The 18,785-nt window shown below is 38.5% G+C and overlaps 1 protein-coding gene across 1 annotated transcript in view; it reads left to right on the forward strand.

Moving 5' to 3' along the window:
• CTNNA3 (catenin alpha 3) overlaps nucleotides 1–18,785 on the forward strand; it is a 505,586-nt gene that overhangs the window by 425,862 nt on the left and 60,939 nt on the right. Inside the window, exon 14 of the mRNA XM_009636975.1 lies at nucleotides 10,538–10,630. Coding sequence (XP_009635270.1) covers nucleotides 10,538–10,630 — 93 coding nt within the window. The remainder of the gene's footprint in view (nucleotides 1–10,537; nucleotides 10,631–18,785) is intronic.

The raw sequence follows: 18,785 nt of genomic DNA on the forward strand, positions 1-18,785 counted from the left end.
GGGGAAAAAGGTTTTCCTTATGGCCAGGCTGAACCTCTCTTGTTCCAGCTTACGCCTATTATAGAATCATAGAATCATAAAAAGCTTTGGGTTGGAAGGGACTTTTAGAGGTCATCTAGTCCAACCCCCCTGCAGTGAGCAGGGACATCTTCAACCAGATCAGATTGCTCAGAGTCCTGTCCACCCTCTTCATCTTGAATGTTTCTAGGGATGGGGCCTCCACTACCTCTCTGGGCAACCTGTGCCAGTGTTTCACCACCCTCAGCATAAAAAAAAGTCTTCCTTATATCCAGTCTAAATCTACCCTCCTTTAGTTTAAAAACATTACCCCTTGTCCTGTCACAGCAGGCCTTGCTAAAAAGATTGTCCCCATCTTTTCTAAAGGCCCCCTTTAAGTACTGGAGGGCTGCTATAAGGTCTCCTGGAAACCTTCTCTTATCCAGGCTGAACAACACCAACTCTCTCAGCCTGTCCTCATAGGAGAGCTGCTCCAGCCCTCAAAATCGGTTTTTTGTGGCCATCCTCTGGACCCACTCCAACAGTTCCATTTCCTTCTTGTGCTGAGGGCTCCAGCGCTGGACGCAGCTATTACCTTTCATCCTCCCACCATGCACCGCTGTGTGGAGTCTGGCTCCATCTTCTTGATGATCTCTTCATAGGTTTTGGCGGGCTGCTGTTAGATGCCCCAAGCCACCTCCTCTCTAGGCAGAACAAGCTCAGTTCCCTCAGGCTCTCCTTGTAAGGCAAGTGTCCTAGCCACCAGCTGTCTGGATAGTCCTCTGCTGGCCTTGCTGCAGTTAATCAAGTGCTTTCTGTGTATTGGGTGGAGGCCAAAACTGGATGCAGCATTCTGAGTGCTGTCTAATAAGAGTCAAGTAAAGATGGATAGATCACTTCCCTCAATTTGCTCGCTCCGCTGTGGTTCATACAGCCCAGGATGCTGTTGGCATTCCTTGTGGCCAGGGCACACTGCTGGCTCATGCCCAGCTTGCTGTGTGCCAAGACCCCCAGGTCCTTTTCAGCTGATCTGCTCCCCAGCCAGGCAGCCCCAGCTAGTTTTGTTTGTAGCAAGGGGTTCTCCCTTCCTAGCTGCCAGACTTTGCATTTATCCTTGGTGGATTTTACAAGATTCCTGTCGGCCTGTTCCTACAACGTGCATAAATCCCTCTGGATAGCAGCCCTGCCTGTAAGCATATTGACCAGTCCCCCTATTTGCTGTCACCTGTAAACTTGCTGGGTGTGCACTCCATCACCTCCTCCAGACCCTTGGTAAAGGTGTCATACAGAACTGGTCCTAGGATAAACTTCTGTGGTACTCTGTTTATTCCCAGCCACCAGCTAGTGTACAACCCATGAACCACTGCACTGCCCTCTGCACCTGATCATCTGACCAGTTTTTATCCATCTAGTTGTTCAACTATCCAAAGTCTAATGTCCCAACTTGGTTACAGAAACTGGGAGATGCTGTGAAGATTGTTTTTAAATGATAACCACTGTTCTTCCCTCATCCAGAAATGTGGGAGAAGGTAATCAGATTGACGAGGTGTGATTTACCCTTGGGAGATCCATGCTGACTATTCATAGTCACTACTGTGTCCTTCACGTGCCTGGAAGCGTGTTCCAAGAGGAGTCAGTCCATGATTTTCCCAGGGACTGAAGCGGGGCTGAGCAACCTGTACTTTCCCAGTTTGTTCTTCTATCCTTTTTTGAAAATGGGAGCCATTACAAATTTCTGAAGAATCAAAATGCACAGCATTTGTTTGGTTGCCTTTGGAGTTAGCCAGTCCTACAGTAATGACATTTTAGACTACTTCTAATACAGATGTGATAGAGAAAACAAGTTCTATTCTCTTTTTATTTTCAAATGTTGGAGTAATGTTTAGAAATTCAGTCTTCTCTTTCAAACACAACTGTAAAATTGGTAGGACATGGTCCTGGTTTTGGCTGGGATAGAGTTAATTTTCTTCCTAGTAGCTGGCATAGTGCTGTGTTGTGGATTTAGGATGAGAAGAATGATGGTAACACACTGATGTTACTGAGCTATTGCTAAGCAGTGCTTACACCAAGTCAGGGGCTTTTTGGCTTCCCATGCTCTTCCAGCAAGAAGCTGGGAGAGGGCAAAGCTGGGACAGCTGACCCCAACTGGCCCAAGGGGTATTGGTATTCCAGACCGTATGTCATGCTCAGTATGTAAACTGGGGGGACTTGGCTGAGGGACAGCGATTGCTGCTGTGGACGGGCTGGGCATTGGGTAGTAGGTGGTGACCAACTGCATTGTGCATCACTTGTGTTATTGTTGTTGTTGTTGTTGATGCTCTTATTATAATCTTTATTACTTTTCCTCTGATGTCCTGTTAAACTGTCTCTTTATCTCAACCCATGGATTTTACCTTTTTTTTTTCTTCTTGATTCTCTCCCACTGGGGTGAGGGGAGAGTGAGCAAAAGGCTGTGTGGTGTTTGGCTGCCTGCCAGGTTGGTTAAACCATAACAGCCATATATAATTTACTTTTGTAAAGATTACTGGCAAAAGTGAAAACAATGGCTCAACTGGCTTTTCACTAGCCGTTTTCGAACAACCTAAAAAGTATTTCCAGTACAAATGTCTTAATTAGCTTCCCACTAGATGGAGCAAATGTATGTCAACCCAGCAGAGGAGCCAGGGAATACATTTTAGATGAGCAGAACAACAGATCACTTGTATTAAAAAGTACTATGCTGTTCTTGTTAATTGTTAATTTTCTCAGTTTAAACTGGAAGTTTCTAAGCCATGTGGTGAAGTTTCCTACTTAATTAGCGTAAGCAAAGGATACACTTTGCGTGGAGCTGTGTATCAGTTGTCATGGTTTTCATGGAGTGAAGACAGGGGCTTTGGTTACAACAGAGGTGTATGATTGGAAGAGCTATGTTTGATCGTGTTTTCTGTTGTTATTATTTTGGATTTTAAATTATTTGTTAAGATGTCATACCAAGAAAGTGCTTCCTTGGAATGAAATAACTGGAAAAAAAGAAAAGAGCTTTTGGATTCCCAAGTGAATCCTCAGGTACCTGATGAAGAATTTGTACTCCTGAAATCTTAGCTTCTTTTCTGATCACACTGTTTCATTTCATAAAAACTGCTACCTTATTTATAAATCTTATCTTCCTTGTATCTTTTGACCCTTACGGTTACAATACCATTGCTAGTTGTGATTTTCAGGCAAGTTTCCCCCAAGTTTTTAGATTTAACTATGTGTTCAGTGTTTTTACAACAGCGTGGCTAGGTCAGTACTTTCAGGGGTAAAACTCTGAATTGTTCTAGGCATTATGCAAGAGTGGCATACCTACAAAGTGCTTGAAAGGGTACAAGAAAACTTTAAGAAAGGCAGGAATAAAAACAGGGCTGAAATACAGGTTTCCAGCTAAAGAGGTGTAATTTAGGATAGAAAATACATGCTAAAACTCTCTGTGCCAACTTACGCAGCTGTGACAACTTCACAGTTCTTAATTTAAAAGGATTTTTGGAAGGTGGTTCTCAAAAATTTCACTTCTCAATTACAGTCCTCTGCTCACATCCTTCCTATCTCCCGGGCCGTTTGTTGAGAAGCCTGTTATCCTAATGTATGCTTAGTGAGAGCTGGAAGCATGGGAATTGTCACATGGAGTCAGGCTATTGATCTGTCTAGCTGTTTCTGATGGTGATTAATCTTAACTTCTGTGTCTTAATCTCCTGGAGCAGAAAGTTATAAGTTGGCTTACTGATAAATGAGCAAACAAAACATCCTAGCATCCAGTAATAATAAGGTAACTTTTGCCCCATACTATGAGTTCACAGCATTTATAATTTTTAAAACCTCAACTCTTCATCATATAACATAATTTTTTCTTATTGAAAATACTTTCATATTTCACTGTTAAAGGTCATCATTTATTCTCATCATTAATTACTATCTGGTCTTCACAAATTTTAAGTTCTTACCACTAATCTTACCTGAAATTACAGCTTAAATAAATAAAAAAATCTTTTGCACAATTTTCTCTGTTAGTAACAAGAACTGTTTATCACCTACATTTGAATATGAACTATCTGTAATGTGTACAGGCTATGGCAGAATAATGATTTTCCTATTATTTGATGACAAATTCCTCGCCAGCAGTTAGTGACAATACTGCTATCAAAGACAGAGTTTTGATCTCTGGTTTAATTAATCATTTGTTCGCTGTATAGTCATAAAATCCCAAATAATGTGGTATGCAAAAGATGTCATTTTAAGCGAAGTGCCAAGAATAGATTTCAAGAATAGGCATATGATCATTTTCAATGATAAGTAGGGGGAATGGTATTTGCCATAGCATTGAGATGTCACAGTATTGACAGATTAAGAACACAGTGTTCTAATTTGCCCTTTATAATGTGGGTTTTTATTGTTTTCAAGATAACATTCAAAATAATTGCTTTTAGCAAAAATCTGGAAAGTGCTTTTAGGGACTAGATATCAACAATTATATGAGGTTCTTACTAAATTAGTGAGGAAAAATAAATAATGCTTGCAATTTCTTGTTCTCCCTCTAGTGCATCAAAACTCTTTCTCTGGCAGCCTGTCATCTGGCAGAATTAAATGTGGGATAACGGTGGTATTGTGACTAATACACAAAAATATCAGACACTAGCTAAATATTTGCAGAGGGCCCATTTGTGACACATTCACCATAGTTTGTTACACTGAATGACATGCTGCTTGGCATGATGAAATTTTTGAAATACAGGCATTAGTCAAATGTCCAGAGTAGAATAGATAATCTCTTTAAACCCATTCCGTTCTCAGTGAAGAACATAATAGACGAAATCTGATCCTCCTAGAGTGCATACAAGCATTTCTGTTGCTGCTGTGGTATTTGCATACCACAAATAACTCTGTGTTTGCAGTGGTATAATAAAGACATCACTCATAAACTTAGCTCCTGTTAAGGTATTAGTCTGCACTGCATTTTAGTATTTATTTGGGAAAAAGAATGACTGACAGGGGGTGTTGAAACCAGGATAAGATAAAGCATAAGAGCATATAATGACAGTTTAAAGGTCAGCATTTAATTGAATGTTAGATAAGAGGAAATGGCTTCCTTCTTTCATATCATGATGCTTCTTTTTTCCATTTACATTGTATATCTTGAGATTTTAGACTTGGCTCTGCATTACTTTCTAACAGCTGAGACCCTTTGTTTGCAGGATTGATGGTTTCATGGGTATATGTGACCTTTAAAAATGAATGATCTAGATAAAGTTGTTTGGATAATCGCTTTTGAGGAGGGTTTGCATAAAAACCTTTGTGTTGGAGAAAATGCCGTGAAACCTAGTCAACCACATTGTTCTACAAAGCTTGGATTAAAAAGTAAAGAAGCCAAAGAGCATATTTGCACACAATTTGGAAAGACTGGCAGAGATCTAAAGACTAAGTCCAGGCCTTGGTTTTATTAATTATTCTCTTTAAAATCCTAGTAAAAAAGCAAATTAAAAGGTTTGTCATCAGAGAGTTTTTTCATTTCGTAGATTAAAAGGTAGTTCATAGCCTGAAATCACCCGTGGGCGATAGTAATGACTTATTATTGTGTGTTGAAGTTGAATACCAGGAAGGTGTAAAATTCATCAATACTGATTAGATTTGGCTATAAATATGATTTTGAGTCCTCAGCCTGAGCCTTCAGTAGGAAGACCATTGAGAATGCAGATTGATTACAAGCATTGAAATGTGTTAAGGAATACACGCTTGTGTAACATGTCAGCAGTAGGAATGTAATTATAGTCTTAAATGTGTAGGGTCATGCTGGAATGCATTTTTGTTGGGGCCAACAAAGGCTTTTCACAAATGACCAAACTCTGTCTTAGAATCATGGGCTGGGAGGCTGGGGCGGGCGTCCCGTCCCATCTTGCCCCTCCGCTCTTTCAGCCAGCTGTTAAATAACCTTGGTTGTAGGCTGCTCAGGCTTCATCTTGTAATTTATTTCTCCCCTCCTCCAGCACCCCTAGGGGAGACTACGCAAGAGTTCTGCTCCTATGGCTGCTGGAAACCTTTTTCTAAATTTTCCTGTTTAGATTTATTTCCAGACTCTCTTTGCCACTGTGCTTCATGCATGAATTTGTAGATTTTTGGTGGCCAGAGTCTTGCACAGGACTTCATTTTACCTCAGCATTCTTCGTTACATTTACTGGAAATTCCATACTTTGTATGTCTTAATAGTGAATTTGCCATTTATGTCTTGTACTCATCCTGTCACTGACTACATATACCCAGCCTCTTCCTCTTGTCACTTGCAGTTGCTGAGACTCCACTTTATGTCGGAGGTTATGTACAGTTTATCTCAGAACCCTGAATACTCAATGTTAAACAATACTTTCCAATTCCTTCCATTCTTCTTATTCCAGTTCTCAAGCTCTGCTGTTCTTCCTATGCAAAATGTCTGTTTATGGATAACAGTGTCCTGTTTTGTGTTACAAACCCCGGTGTTCCACACCAGTTCAAACATGCAATAACATTTTCTTACTGTAGCATTCAAAGTAAGTGTAGAATTCAAAACCAGCAGAGCACTGCATTGTGTTCAGTTTTCCCAGTATGGAATATCCATGTATTCATAGATGGAATATTCATATAAGCAGATACATGTGTCTCAGGAATTTAATAAATAGTGGATCACGAAAGCAATATGAAAAATCACAGTTCTTGCATTGAATTACATAAAGCAGCTTCCAAGGAGAGAAAACAACTGAGTAAGTACTTCTGTTGTTCTCACTATTATGGTGAGGGTTTTTTTTTTCAATTTTTGATGCTTTATGTCTGAAAATGACTGTGGTTTATGGTTTGTGATGTAGGGTTTGATAAATCAAAAGCTTCTTTCTGCTAGAAACTTTGTCCTTAGTCTTTAATAAATGGATAAGGTTTTCTTCTGAATTCTGTAGTACCGATAGTTCAAAACCTGGCAGATCTGGACTTTGGAGTAAATGACTTAGGAAGAACTCAATAGGAGTACGCTTTTCTGACTAGGAAAATGGGCTTTCTAGAAGAAAGTTCTCATCCCAGCCACAAAGAAATTTTACTAACCTGAAAAGGACATAAGCATTATTAAAAAACAAAACCAAAAGTTTTCTGACATTTGGGCCAAGAGGCTCTTGGAGATGAGCCCACTTGCACTTAGACTCTGACCCAGTGCTCTGCATATGAGTAAAGAATTGGAGAATGAATCCCTATGCCAGTGCAGCTGGAAAGAGATCTCTGCTCTACAACTTGCAGTTTGGAAAGTCCTATATCGAATTAATAGATTGATGTTTTTGTCTATGCAAAGCTTACCTGAAACTGTCATTTAGAGATGTCTTATACTAGTGCAATTTTCCTGTCATCTTTGCTCTCTCAGTTTTCTACGTTTTGGCTGGTAATATTTACGTGATTTGACTTTAAAGAAAAATAGTATTAATACAACTCCACAAAATTCTCTCAATGCCTTCTAAAATAACCTTTTTGTAAATATGTGCAGTTTGTTGCGGGGTGGTGATGGTATAAAGCTCTTACTGACATGACCTAAAATTCACTTAGGAATAATGTGACATTCTCAAAATTATTAACCATTCTGCCCTGTCATAACATCTTTTATTTCATGTTTCATAGAAGAAAAAAACCCTATATTAGAAATGTGGAATTGTCAAACAATCCGAAGTAGGTGTTCATCCAGGAATGAGTGCCCTGCTACTGTGAATCCAACTTCATGATTATTGGGGAAAAAAAAAATTACAACGTTTAGAAAAACCTAAGAATCACAATATATTTCTGTATGTAGTAACCAAGTATTGTGTAACTTTAAAGAAAGTGATTTTTTTTTTCCTATAAACCTCTCACTGAAATCAAGGCTATTACCTGCCTGAGGGCCCTGGTCAGTGTAATCCTGAGATGCTAAAGTTACTCTGTTCTAATCAATACCCTTTCTGTTATTGGTCCGCTAATAAGAGTGTCTGTAGCTGTTTAAATTAATGTGAGGTTGCGATAGTTTTTTGAATTCATGGATATACACCCACAATGAAATCTGATTTTCCTTCCATACCGCAGGTTTTCAAACAACTTTTGCATGGTAGCAGCTTTTGGCTACTGTGGAATTCATACTACATCTAATTCCAGGACTAAAGCTGACTTCATCACACTGTTAGTCTTTCCCTGAAAATAAAGCGTTCCTTTTCCCTGCGTTACCAGTGTAGCATTAGGCTCATCCTTGCTCCCAAAATTGATTGCCTGTCTGTCTTCTTGAGGAAGTCTAGGTGTACTTTTCACCACCAGCATTATATTTCTGCCAGCTTGTGCACTAGCTGTGAATTCTTTATTTCCTACAATGTTATCTCATAGAAATTATTGTTATTTTTTTCAGTAAGTGAAATTTACTTGTGTGCTCTTGAAGTAATGGAGTGCTATTTAAACCTTGTTTCAAGGCTGATGTTGAAGTCTAGTGGTTTATATACCACCCTCTGGCCATGGAGGAGCTTTCCCAAATGATACGAATTTATGCAGGTGGATTTATTCAGTTTAATGTAGTGCCATTACCGTGCTGTGGGCCTGGAAATAAAATAACAGAACCCTACAGTGTCCTTCTCAATAGATCTTGTTTATACAAACTTGACAGTAAAACTAAGGAGGTGATAACATACAGCAATTATGGATTTAAAAAATTACATTTGACATGATTGAGAATTGGGTAAAAGTAACCACCAGGTTTTTTTCTGCCTGTCTTTTCGTAGGGTTAACTGAAAGTCCTTTTGTCGTCGTTCTCTTGGCACGTCAGGCTTTTGGCATGCTAAGAACGTGAGGGTTTCCCTCTAATTGGAACTCCAGATGTCAAGCTGGTAGTAGATCATTCAGTAGTAGATCTGTTGCCAATTACGTATGAAGTCTGGATCTGTATGTCTTTTGATTATTTAAAATGTGACTCCATTTGATAAAGGAAGATTTTTTTTTTAGTTTCTTATTGCATCGTCAGAACCAATATTATTTTTAAAATAGTTAATATTCCCAAAAGTTTTGTGTGCTTCATTGTGCAGTGTTTTGTCAATAGAAGTTAATGTGCTTTTAATGTTTTATTTAGTGTCCTTTATATAGGTACGTTGATTCTGCTTTCTTTACTAAGTTATTTATGATAAAATTCAGAACTCCTGCATGAAGAATACTTTTTTTTTTCCTAATACGTTGCTAAGTGGGAAGGAGGAAATAAGTACGAAGACCTGGATCATATAGAAAATTCCTCTTGTCAGAAGATAAACAATGTTCTTTGTTACTTATGTATGGGTGAAGAAATTAGTACCCAAAACCTGTTACCAAAACAGATTCTTTTAGCTGGGGGTACATACAGTACATACAGTATACATGGTAAAAGTCTTAGACTGGCCCAAATCACTCATGTTTTGGAGTTTACACAGGGGGGGAAAAGTTTAAAAAAAAAAAAAAAATCAATGGAGAGGAAGAGAGAAGAGAATTCAGAGAGTGTATTAAGAGTGGAGGCTAAAATTTGAATTTGCATTTTTTTGCAACATACATAATAACTGCTTGAAGGGTAATAGTTTGAGGGTTGTGAAAGACTTACCTGCTGCATAAAGCATAAATGCGTTTACCTAATGCTAATGGGATTTACTTTCTTTTGTTGAGAAGATGGCTTGATACCATTAATTGATATATGTAAGAACTACTTCTTCCTATCCACCTACAGGCAAAAACCAGACAGCCCTAAGAAAACAGGACAACAGTAGAGAAGAATAGCAAATTATCATAATGCAAACGTGTATTTTCATGTATTAAACTGGTGTTGCTGAAATGGCAGTTGAGGTTACTAGAAAGTACAGGCAGTGACGGATGAAATAATGCCATGTATACAAATCAGGGCCACCTTTTTTTTTCCTGTAGTGCAGGAAGTTGTGCTGCTTGATAGAATCGACAAGAGACACATTCAGAACGGGGGAGGAGGTGTTCTTTCCCTCCAGGGCAACTAGCTGACTTGGAGCACTCTTTGGTGTCAGTGTAGCCACAAACCCATCAGGATTCTGAAGCCTCTTACTCCCACTGACAAAATATTGGGCCCTTTCAAGGTGCTACTCGATCTACTGTATCTAACATGGAGATGGTAGAGTGGGCACAGGAGTATTTCGGGACAGTGAAGAGAAGTAGTAGAAAAACTTGTAAAAAGAGTAGAAGTCTTTTGGTTCTAAAAACACAGGCATCCATTCTGGTCATGTAAAGGTTTCTTGTAAGACACCTTTACTAGCAGCAATACCGTAATATTTAAATACAAAATAACTTCCTGAATACCAACTTTAAAAGTCAGTGTTTTAATTAAAGCATGGCTACTTTGAACTACTTCAGAGCTGTCTGGCACAATTTGATTTTAGTTAGCATTTAGTAACCAGGGCACTGCTCATAACAGGACTGAGTTTTGATTGTCAAGCATTATCTTGGACCAAGTTATAATATATGCTTGACATTAATACCAAAGTTACTAACCATAAAAGAGAATAACCCATTTCTCCATTTTTTTCCCCAGACACCTGAGGAGCTAGAAGATGTATCTGACCTTGAAGAAGACCATGATGCACGTAGTCGTACAAGTATTCAGACTGAAGGGAAAACTGACAGGGTATGTATTACACCAGTTTATTTAAAAAGCATTTTGGTGAGGGGAAAAATGCTACTGTATTACTGTTTCTGTGAAGCCACTTAAAGTCCTGCAGTGAATCATTAAAATCTTGTTCAATTGAAAATTTGAAGAGGGCATAAAATGTTGTGTATGACCTGAGAGAGAAAAAGACAGTGTAATTAAATTGTAAATACTTGGTGAAGGTGTAGAATCACAGAATGTCTCAAGTTGGAAGGGACCTGTAAGGATCATCAATTCCAAATCCCTGCTCCTTGCAGGACTACCTAAAACTAAACCATATGACTAAGAGCGTCATGCGGATGCCTCTTGAACTCTGGCAGGCTTGGTGCTGTTGCCACTTCCCTGGGGAGCCTGCTCCAGTGACCGATGTAAATTAGACAGAAGAACTTACTGAATGAAATTCTAACAGGCTACAATTTCATAAATGTGGCTTGGTCTAACAGAAGTGAGCTTAATAAGGATTTTTTTTTTTTTATATCTGGGTCTTACCGAAGCCTGCAGTGTGTATCGATAGCCTCTATATCCAAGAAAGTTCACATACGCAGAGGTGTATCTGGAATCTTAGCCACTGCAGTGCGTGAGTTACAGACTTTTCCTGCTGTGTTTGTGTGTGAACCTCTTCTACAGTTCATTGTGTAACTAGTGAATTCATAAGGAAGTATGAAAAATGTACTACAGTACTTGACAATCTCTGTATTTCTGGAAGTGCTGAATCTGGTTTTGCTGTTGTATCATCATTTAACCTGAGGACTTCACGACATTACTGGTTATTGTTTATTGTTTATAGTCAAACATTTTTAAGAGCCTGAAAACATTTTTGAGATAGTAGAAGGTTTCTTAGTACAAAATTGATGTATTTAGCAAACATTAATCTTCTTTATATTTCCATTTTAAATAATGGTTCAGCAAAACGGTACTCTGTTCACAACTTTCTGAAGTGGAAAGGTCCATAGGGTCAGAAATGTCTGTTTCATTACTTGTTTGCTCAATGCCTAGAGCAATAACAGATCTCTCACACTTAATTGATTCTAGTTTTATTCCCATAATGGAAATTATAAATGAAAGAACTAGTTGGGAAAAAGCAAAACTTTTCAATATGAGAAGAATTATTTTAAGAAAATGGCATTTTAATTCTCACTTGGTTTGCAGCAAGCACATTTTTTTTATTTGCCAAACACAAATTTTTCTTTATTAAGATCCTAAATATTAATGAAAAAAGTGCTAACCAAAATGAACACTGTTCACTTGTGTTGCATATGTGCATATCAGTTACATGTTAATTAGCTGGTAGTTGATTCTTAAAACATTGTGGGAAATGTAACAACTATGTGAAATATCACCTCATACAATCTTATTACTGCGTAAACATAATTGGCAATTAAACTGCCCTTTTCAATTAAAATTGCTCTTTATAAATGTTAGGACATTTTCCCCACATTACAGGCTAGAATTTCTGTTGTAGTTAAGAACGGTGTCGTGGTGACCCCAGTCAGCAACTAAGCACCCTTGTTTACCCTCCCCCACCGTGGTGGGATGGGGGAGAGAATTGGGAAAAAAAAAAAGGTGAACCTGTGGGTTGAGACAAAGACAATTTAATAGGACAGCAGAGGAGGAGAAAATACCAACAATAATAATGATGATAATAGAATATACAAAACAAGTGATGTACCATGCAGCTGCTCACCACCTGCCAACAGATGCCCAGCCTGTCCCACAGCAGCGATTGCTGCTTCCTGGCCCACTCCCCCCCCCTTTACATACTGAGCATGACATCATATGGTATGGAATACCCCTTGGGCCAGTTTGGGTCCGCTGTCCTGGCTGTGCCCCCTCCCAGCTTCTTGTGCACCTGGCAGAGCAGGGGAAGCTGAAAAGTCCTTGACTATAAATGGTAGGGCATTTTCCCCCACATTACAGGCTAGAATTTCTGTTGTAGTTAAGAACGGTGTCGTGGTGACCCCAGTCAGCAACTAAGCACCCTTGTTTACCCTCCCCCACCGTGGTGGGATGGGGGAGAGAATTGGGGGAAAAAAAAAAAGGTGAACCTGTGGGTTGAGACAAAGACAAATTTAATAGGACAGCAGAGGAGGAGAAAATACCAACAATAATAATGATGATAATAGAATATACAAAACAAGTGATGTACCATGCAGCTGCTCACCACCTGCCAACAGATGCCCAGCCTGTCCCACAGCAGCGATTGCTGCTTCCTGGCCAACTCCCCCCCCAGTTTACATACTGAGCATGACATCATATGGTATGGAATACCCCTTGGGCCAGTTTGGGTCCTGGCTGTGCCCCCTCCCAGCTTCTCACTGCCAGAGCATGGGAAGCTGAAAAGTCCCTGACTTAGTGTAGGCACTACTTAGCAACAACTAAACCATCAGTGTGTTATTCAACATTAATGTCATATTAAATCCACAACACAGCACTACTAGGAAGAAAATTAACTCTACCCCAGCCGAAACCAGGACAAAAGGTAAGGTTTTCCTTCAAAATGTTATCCATATAAGATGCCATGAATTTGGTTGGAAACAGGTACAGATAGTGTGCGTGCATATTTTCATAAATATCGTATAATGAATACATTTGAAAGTTTTCTCTTAGTGGGAGAACATTAGTAGTTTGTAGATGTTTACTATCTTAATGTAGCAACAAAAGATCCACAGCTTTAAAAGATCACATTTGTACACGTTCTTCCACTTCTCAGATAAACCAGAATACTTCTTTAAAGGGAATGTTCTTTGAAAAGAAAACCATAAATAACACACACTTCCAGACATCTACACAAGCCAAGAAGTAACTGCTGAGGACTGTTGCTGGTAGGGAGCCATCTGTCAGGAATCAGAGGCATAGGTTATTGCTGTGGAGAGACATCTCTGGGATACACTTCCCTTGTACTACACACTCCATATATAATCTGCACTGTCAGTGAATTTAGTGGAGATTTGGAAGGGACAGGTATTTATAGATGAACTATGGTTAAAAAATAAAAATACATAATACTTAAAAGAGTATTTTAACAGTATAGGTTGTACATTTCTATTTTTTCTTCCATTCTCACCAAAATAATTGAACTACTGTAAATATTCCTTTGGGGGGGGCTCTAGATAGCAGTCATTACTTAAAGCCTGAGTCTATATCTTTACTTGAGAAGAGCTTTCCTAGTTTTCATATTATGGTATCAGGGCCATAAATGGCACATTACCCAAAAAATTAATAGAAAATTACAGCTTTGACTAAGTTAGATATGTACACTCTTAATCTAAATCAACATGTTGGCAGAAACCTTCCTGTACTTTTTTTGTTTAAACAAATGTTTGAACAAATCTATTTGCTGCTTCAGCAAATGTGAACAATGATTTAGGGCCTCTTTGTTTGGACTGCTATTTGATATTGATATTTCAAGATTTATACCTAGAACCTATTTAGCAATATGAAGAATCTGTATAGGCAAGATAGATTTTAAGCTTTAGACAGGGATTGTTTTTTGGTTTGTCCTCTGCAGCAGATTTTCTGTGCTATTGTGAGGCGTTTGTGTGCAGTGGTAACACAAGAATGAGTGTGTTCTAGAAGTGGTATGGCAACATTGCAGAGTAACTTTTTTTCCTCCTTGAGTTCTTTCTCTTGGGCATTTCCACTACAGTAATTCAGTGTTATTTATACATACCTGCCTTGATACTAGTTCTGCATAACAGCACCCTTGATTCCTCTTGCTTTGTCAAGAGTGTCATATTTTCTCCTTGTCACATCTCTCATTGCTCCAACAGGGGATTAGTGCCTGTGAAAGCACCTTTTTTCTTCCTCTTTTTATCACAACATAAAAAACATATCACAGCATGTAAAACCATATGTGATGTGCATATGCCACTTGGAACAAAGGCTACATCTTAACTAGCAAATCTCATTTTCCTTATGTAGGAAAAAAATCATGTATTATTAATTATAACTTCTTCAGAATCTCTCTCTCTCTGGAGAGAGCATATAGGTTGGTGGTGAGATGACAGGATGAGATTTGACCTCGTGTTTATGTTCCTGACTCTGCAAGAATATAGGTCATCTGGGAAATGTTACGTCATTGATCTTTCCCTCAGATAATTCCATATCTTTAAGATGAATATGATAGTGCTTATGGCACCGTCCCACACTGTGGGATGCAGGTTAACTTGGGCAATTTGCTGTGAGATCTCTCAGCAATTAAACTGATGGCAATACTGATGATTATTTGTAGGGTGGTTCTGTATCCCTGAAGAAGATCCTTAGGACCAAACCCTTAGCTGCTATAAAAACAGGTACTGCTTGTGGATCCAAGGACTAACACAGTTTTTCTCAGCTGCAAGTCAGATCTTTCTCTGGTTGTTGTGTCTCAATTGTGTAGTTAGTCTGCAAGCTTATCACACAGTAAGTTTGCTTGAGGAAATTTATGCTGTCATGATCAGTGTAATTCCACTGAGGTAGTTAGTGGCTTATTATTGTATGATTTTGCATTGAAGAGAAGGTCACATAAGTATTTGCCTAGTTAATTTTCAGACTTAGAAGACAATGTATGTTCTGATGAGAGGAAAAAATGTAAGTGTTTAAAGTTACTAAATTAGAGAAGAGAACAGCTTAGCCTAATTTTAAAGTTATTGCTACAGGTTAGCTGTTCATATTGAAGAAGAGGTGAAATGTTTTAGCTCATACATAATCCACTTACAGATGACAAGAGCAGAAATGCTTTCAGGCAATCACCCACCCACATTTTTTCTCAGAGTTCTGCAGACTGTTTTGTGAATATATAGATAAAAATATCTGAGAATAACATCTTTTATATATATTTGTTGCATAGTATGTATGTGCAACAGTTCAGGGCTAAGGAAGAGTTGACTCGGTGCGTATTCTACTGTGAATGAGAAAATCCAGGCTGACTTTATAGTTTTATTTGTATGACATCTTAAATACAGCAGTGATTAATATATGTCTAAAAATTTATTTAGCCTTGAAAAGATAGCCATATAAAAGTCTTACCAACTGTTTTAGATAGATATGAAAGCAAATACCAAGAACACCTATTGATACTTGCATAAAACAATACTTAGAAGTTAATTTGCTATCAAATTCTTTAGCTATTCTTACTCAAGTAACAAGTACTTTACATGTAAGTTCCTATGTTAATATAAATGCTGGCATACATTAACAGGAAGCATGTACTATTTTATTAATAAAAAGCTATGTTTAAAATATTTTGTAAATTTAATTTTTTATCAAAGCCACACAGAAGCCTGAAATCCTGATGATAAGAATTCAAGCATAATTCAAATAACTACTGTAATTTTGAGTAGGTTCTACTAATAATAACTTTGATGCTTAATGCCTGGCAAAAGATTCCCTGTCAGGAGTCATGACCTATAAAAAGTATTTAACTTCCTTCCTAGTTCTTAAGTTACCCCAGCTTCAGTAAGGGAAAAAAGGACTCAAGGGTGTAGCAGTATAATAGTATATAATATTACAACGTAGGACTGGGAAGAACCCCAAGCAGCTAATCCAGCCATTTGTCCCAAGGTAGAATAAATACACTTCTTCCTGACACGTACATATATAAAAGCAATTGCATTGCTGTCTCTGTTTAGCTCATTACTGGAATTGATTGATTGTCAGGAATTTTTTTCTTTATACCTCATATGTTGCCATTAAGCATGTTAGTCTTATCTGCAATGGACACAGAGGATCTGAGCTTTCCTTTTTAAGTATATAATATTTTTTTTATACTTGTAGACCCTTATTCCATGTCTGCTCTATTTCTGAACTCCAGACTAAATAACTCCAATACCCTTTATTTTTCCTTTAAGATAGTACTTTCTGTTTGTCTTTTTGCTGTTTTTCTCTCCTCTGGATGCTCTTCAGCTGGTTCATGACTTCTTGAATTTTGTGTCCAGACTATTCACATGGTTAAATGCATTATGCCAGCTGTGGGCTCAACAACAAGCGCTAGTGGAAGGTTTACACTGTTTTGTTCTGTAGGCGTACTTTAGAATGAGTTTTGTATGAGGTTTGCCCTTTTGACAAGAGTCCAACATTTTGATCGACTAACCCACAGAACCGCTGATAACTGGTTGTGTCTCAATTCTGTGTGCGTATTGGTGATTTTTCTTAGGTGTAAAACCTTGTACGTGTCTCAGCTGAAATACATCCTATTATTTTTTCGGATCAGTTCTCAAGTTTCACAAGATCGCTTTGAATTGTAAACCAGGACTCTTACATGTCAAACCAGGCCTCTTACACTGCAAATGTGTGATGTGTACTCTTGGTTCTGTCATCCACGCCATTAGTGAAAATACTGAATAATACCAGAGTCAGGGCAGGTCCCTTCAGAATTCCACCTGGTAGATCCCTCTGGTTTGGCATGCATTCTTGATAAGTATTCTGTGAGCAATTTTGTAACCAGTATCACATCCACCCAATGGCAATTACATCTAGATCATATTTCCCTAGATTATTTATGAGAATGACATAAGAACCAGTGACAAAACCCTAGCGAAGCCCAGATTCATGACATATTGCTTCTTAATCTGTAAGCCTGTTACCCTGGGACAAAGATAAATTACATTTAATATGACACAATTGCCTCATCTAAGTCAACCTGTTAGCGAAGGCTGATGCAAAAATGGCATTAAACAGTTGGTTCTTTTTTTATTCTCTCCTGATAGCTTTACCTCTTTATCCAATTATATTGTATCTAAAAATGTACAGGAGCTGAGATGGCAGCACAAATGAGGCACACTCTGAACTTTTTCAAAGAATGCAGGACTTCAGCAGGCATGCTACAATTCTTAAAATTGGAAGAAGACAACTGGTGACAGCAGCTAATAAACTTGACAAAAGAAATTCAGCTTCTCCCAACTGTCAGTATCACACACCCACACAGTTCATCTCTAGGGAACATCCCATGTATTCAGTTTGCCGCGAATTGCTGAATATCCACCATTCTCCCTTTTGCCTCTCTATCCAAACTTTAATAATTATTCACTCAGTAGAAAAAGTGGGATGGTTAGTAAAAGGTAGTGGACACATTTTACTCGTTTTAACAGAATCACTCTTAACTGTGTGCCATATTCAAGAAAAGTCTTTATAAGTGCCTATCTTATGCTCACCTTCATGATAAAATAGGCTCAGCTGATGTGCATGTATTTTATGATGGTGATCTACAAAGTTCAAGAAAAAACAATTAAGTGTCACAATTGGAACTGTTTTAAAACAGTTTGATATAAATATGTTCCTGTCCTTTGAGTGATTTGGAGAGATCTTGTTCACTTCCACCAAATGTTCAGCTGACTGCAGCAGGGGAACAAGAACACAGGTGAGATGACTTCTTGTCGTTGCTGAGTCTGAGGTGGAATGAAGAGCTTAGCTCTCAAGGCAAAGCAGGGACATTAATTGGGTATTTTTGAATCTATGCAATTATTTTATAACTACAATATATGAAGAGCATGTTATTTTGTATTCTTGTCTGTAAAAGCTCTGAAAAGTGTTTCATGTGCTCCATCAGGAGAATGGGGTTTGTTTTCTTGTAACCTACAAAATTGTAGAAAAACTGTTTTCCTTTCTTTCTTCTCTATAGTTACGTGACACACTGCAACCTACAAAGCAGGAAGTGTTAAATAATTTTCAAAGGGAGGTTCTTCCCTTTGAAAAGGCTGTCTGGCTCACCTGTCTCAGACAGGAGTTTTCGATAACACGAACAATTGCTTGAATGCATTGTGCTTCTTGGGGCTTCCTCCCTGTAAGTGGTAAGAATTTTGGTGGTGTATATCTGGCCAGTCATTTGTTTTAGGGGATCAGGAAAGAAAAAATGCGTGTCATTCTAAGACTTGGAGAGAATAATCATAAGTGTATATGAAAGTCTATTCCTTAGAGTGTAGCTAGGGACAAAGATAGGCAAAAGGCCAGTTCTTTGGGTTGGGATCTCAGTGGCGAGTAATACACCGGTGAGAAAAGACTCAAAATCTTCACCAAGTAGAATCATAGAATCATAGAATGTTTGGGGTTGGAAGGGACCCCTAGAGGTCATCTAGTCCAACCCCCCTGCAGGAGCAGGGACACCGCTAACTAGATCAGGTTGCTCAGAGCCCCGTCCAACCTGGCCTTGAATGCTTCC

Source organism: Egretta garzetta, unplaced genomic scaffold (assembly GCF_000687185.1).
Source record: "Egretta garzetta isolate BGI_Z169 unplaced genomic scaffold, ASM68718v1 scaffold204, whole genome shotgun sequence".
NCBI lineage: Eukaryota > Metazoa > Chordata > Aves > Pelecaniformes > Ardeidae > Egretta > Egretta garzetta.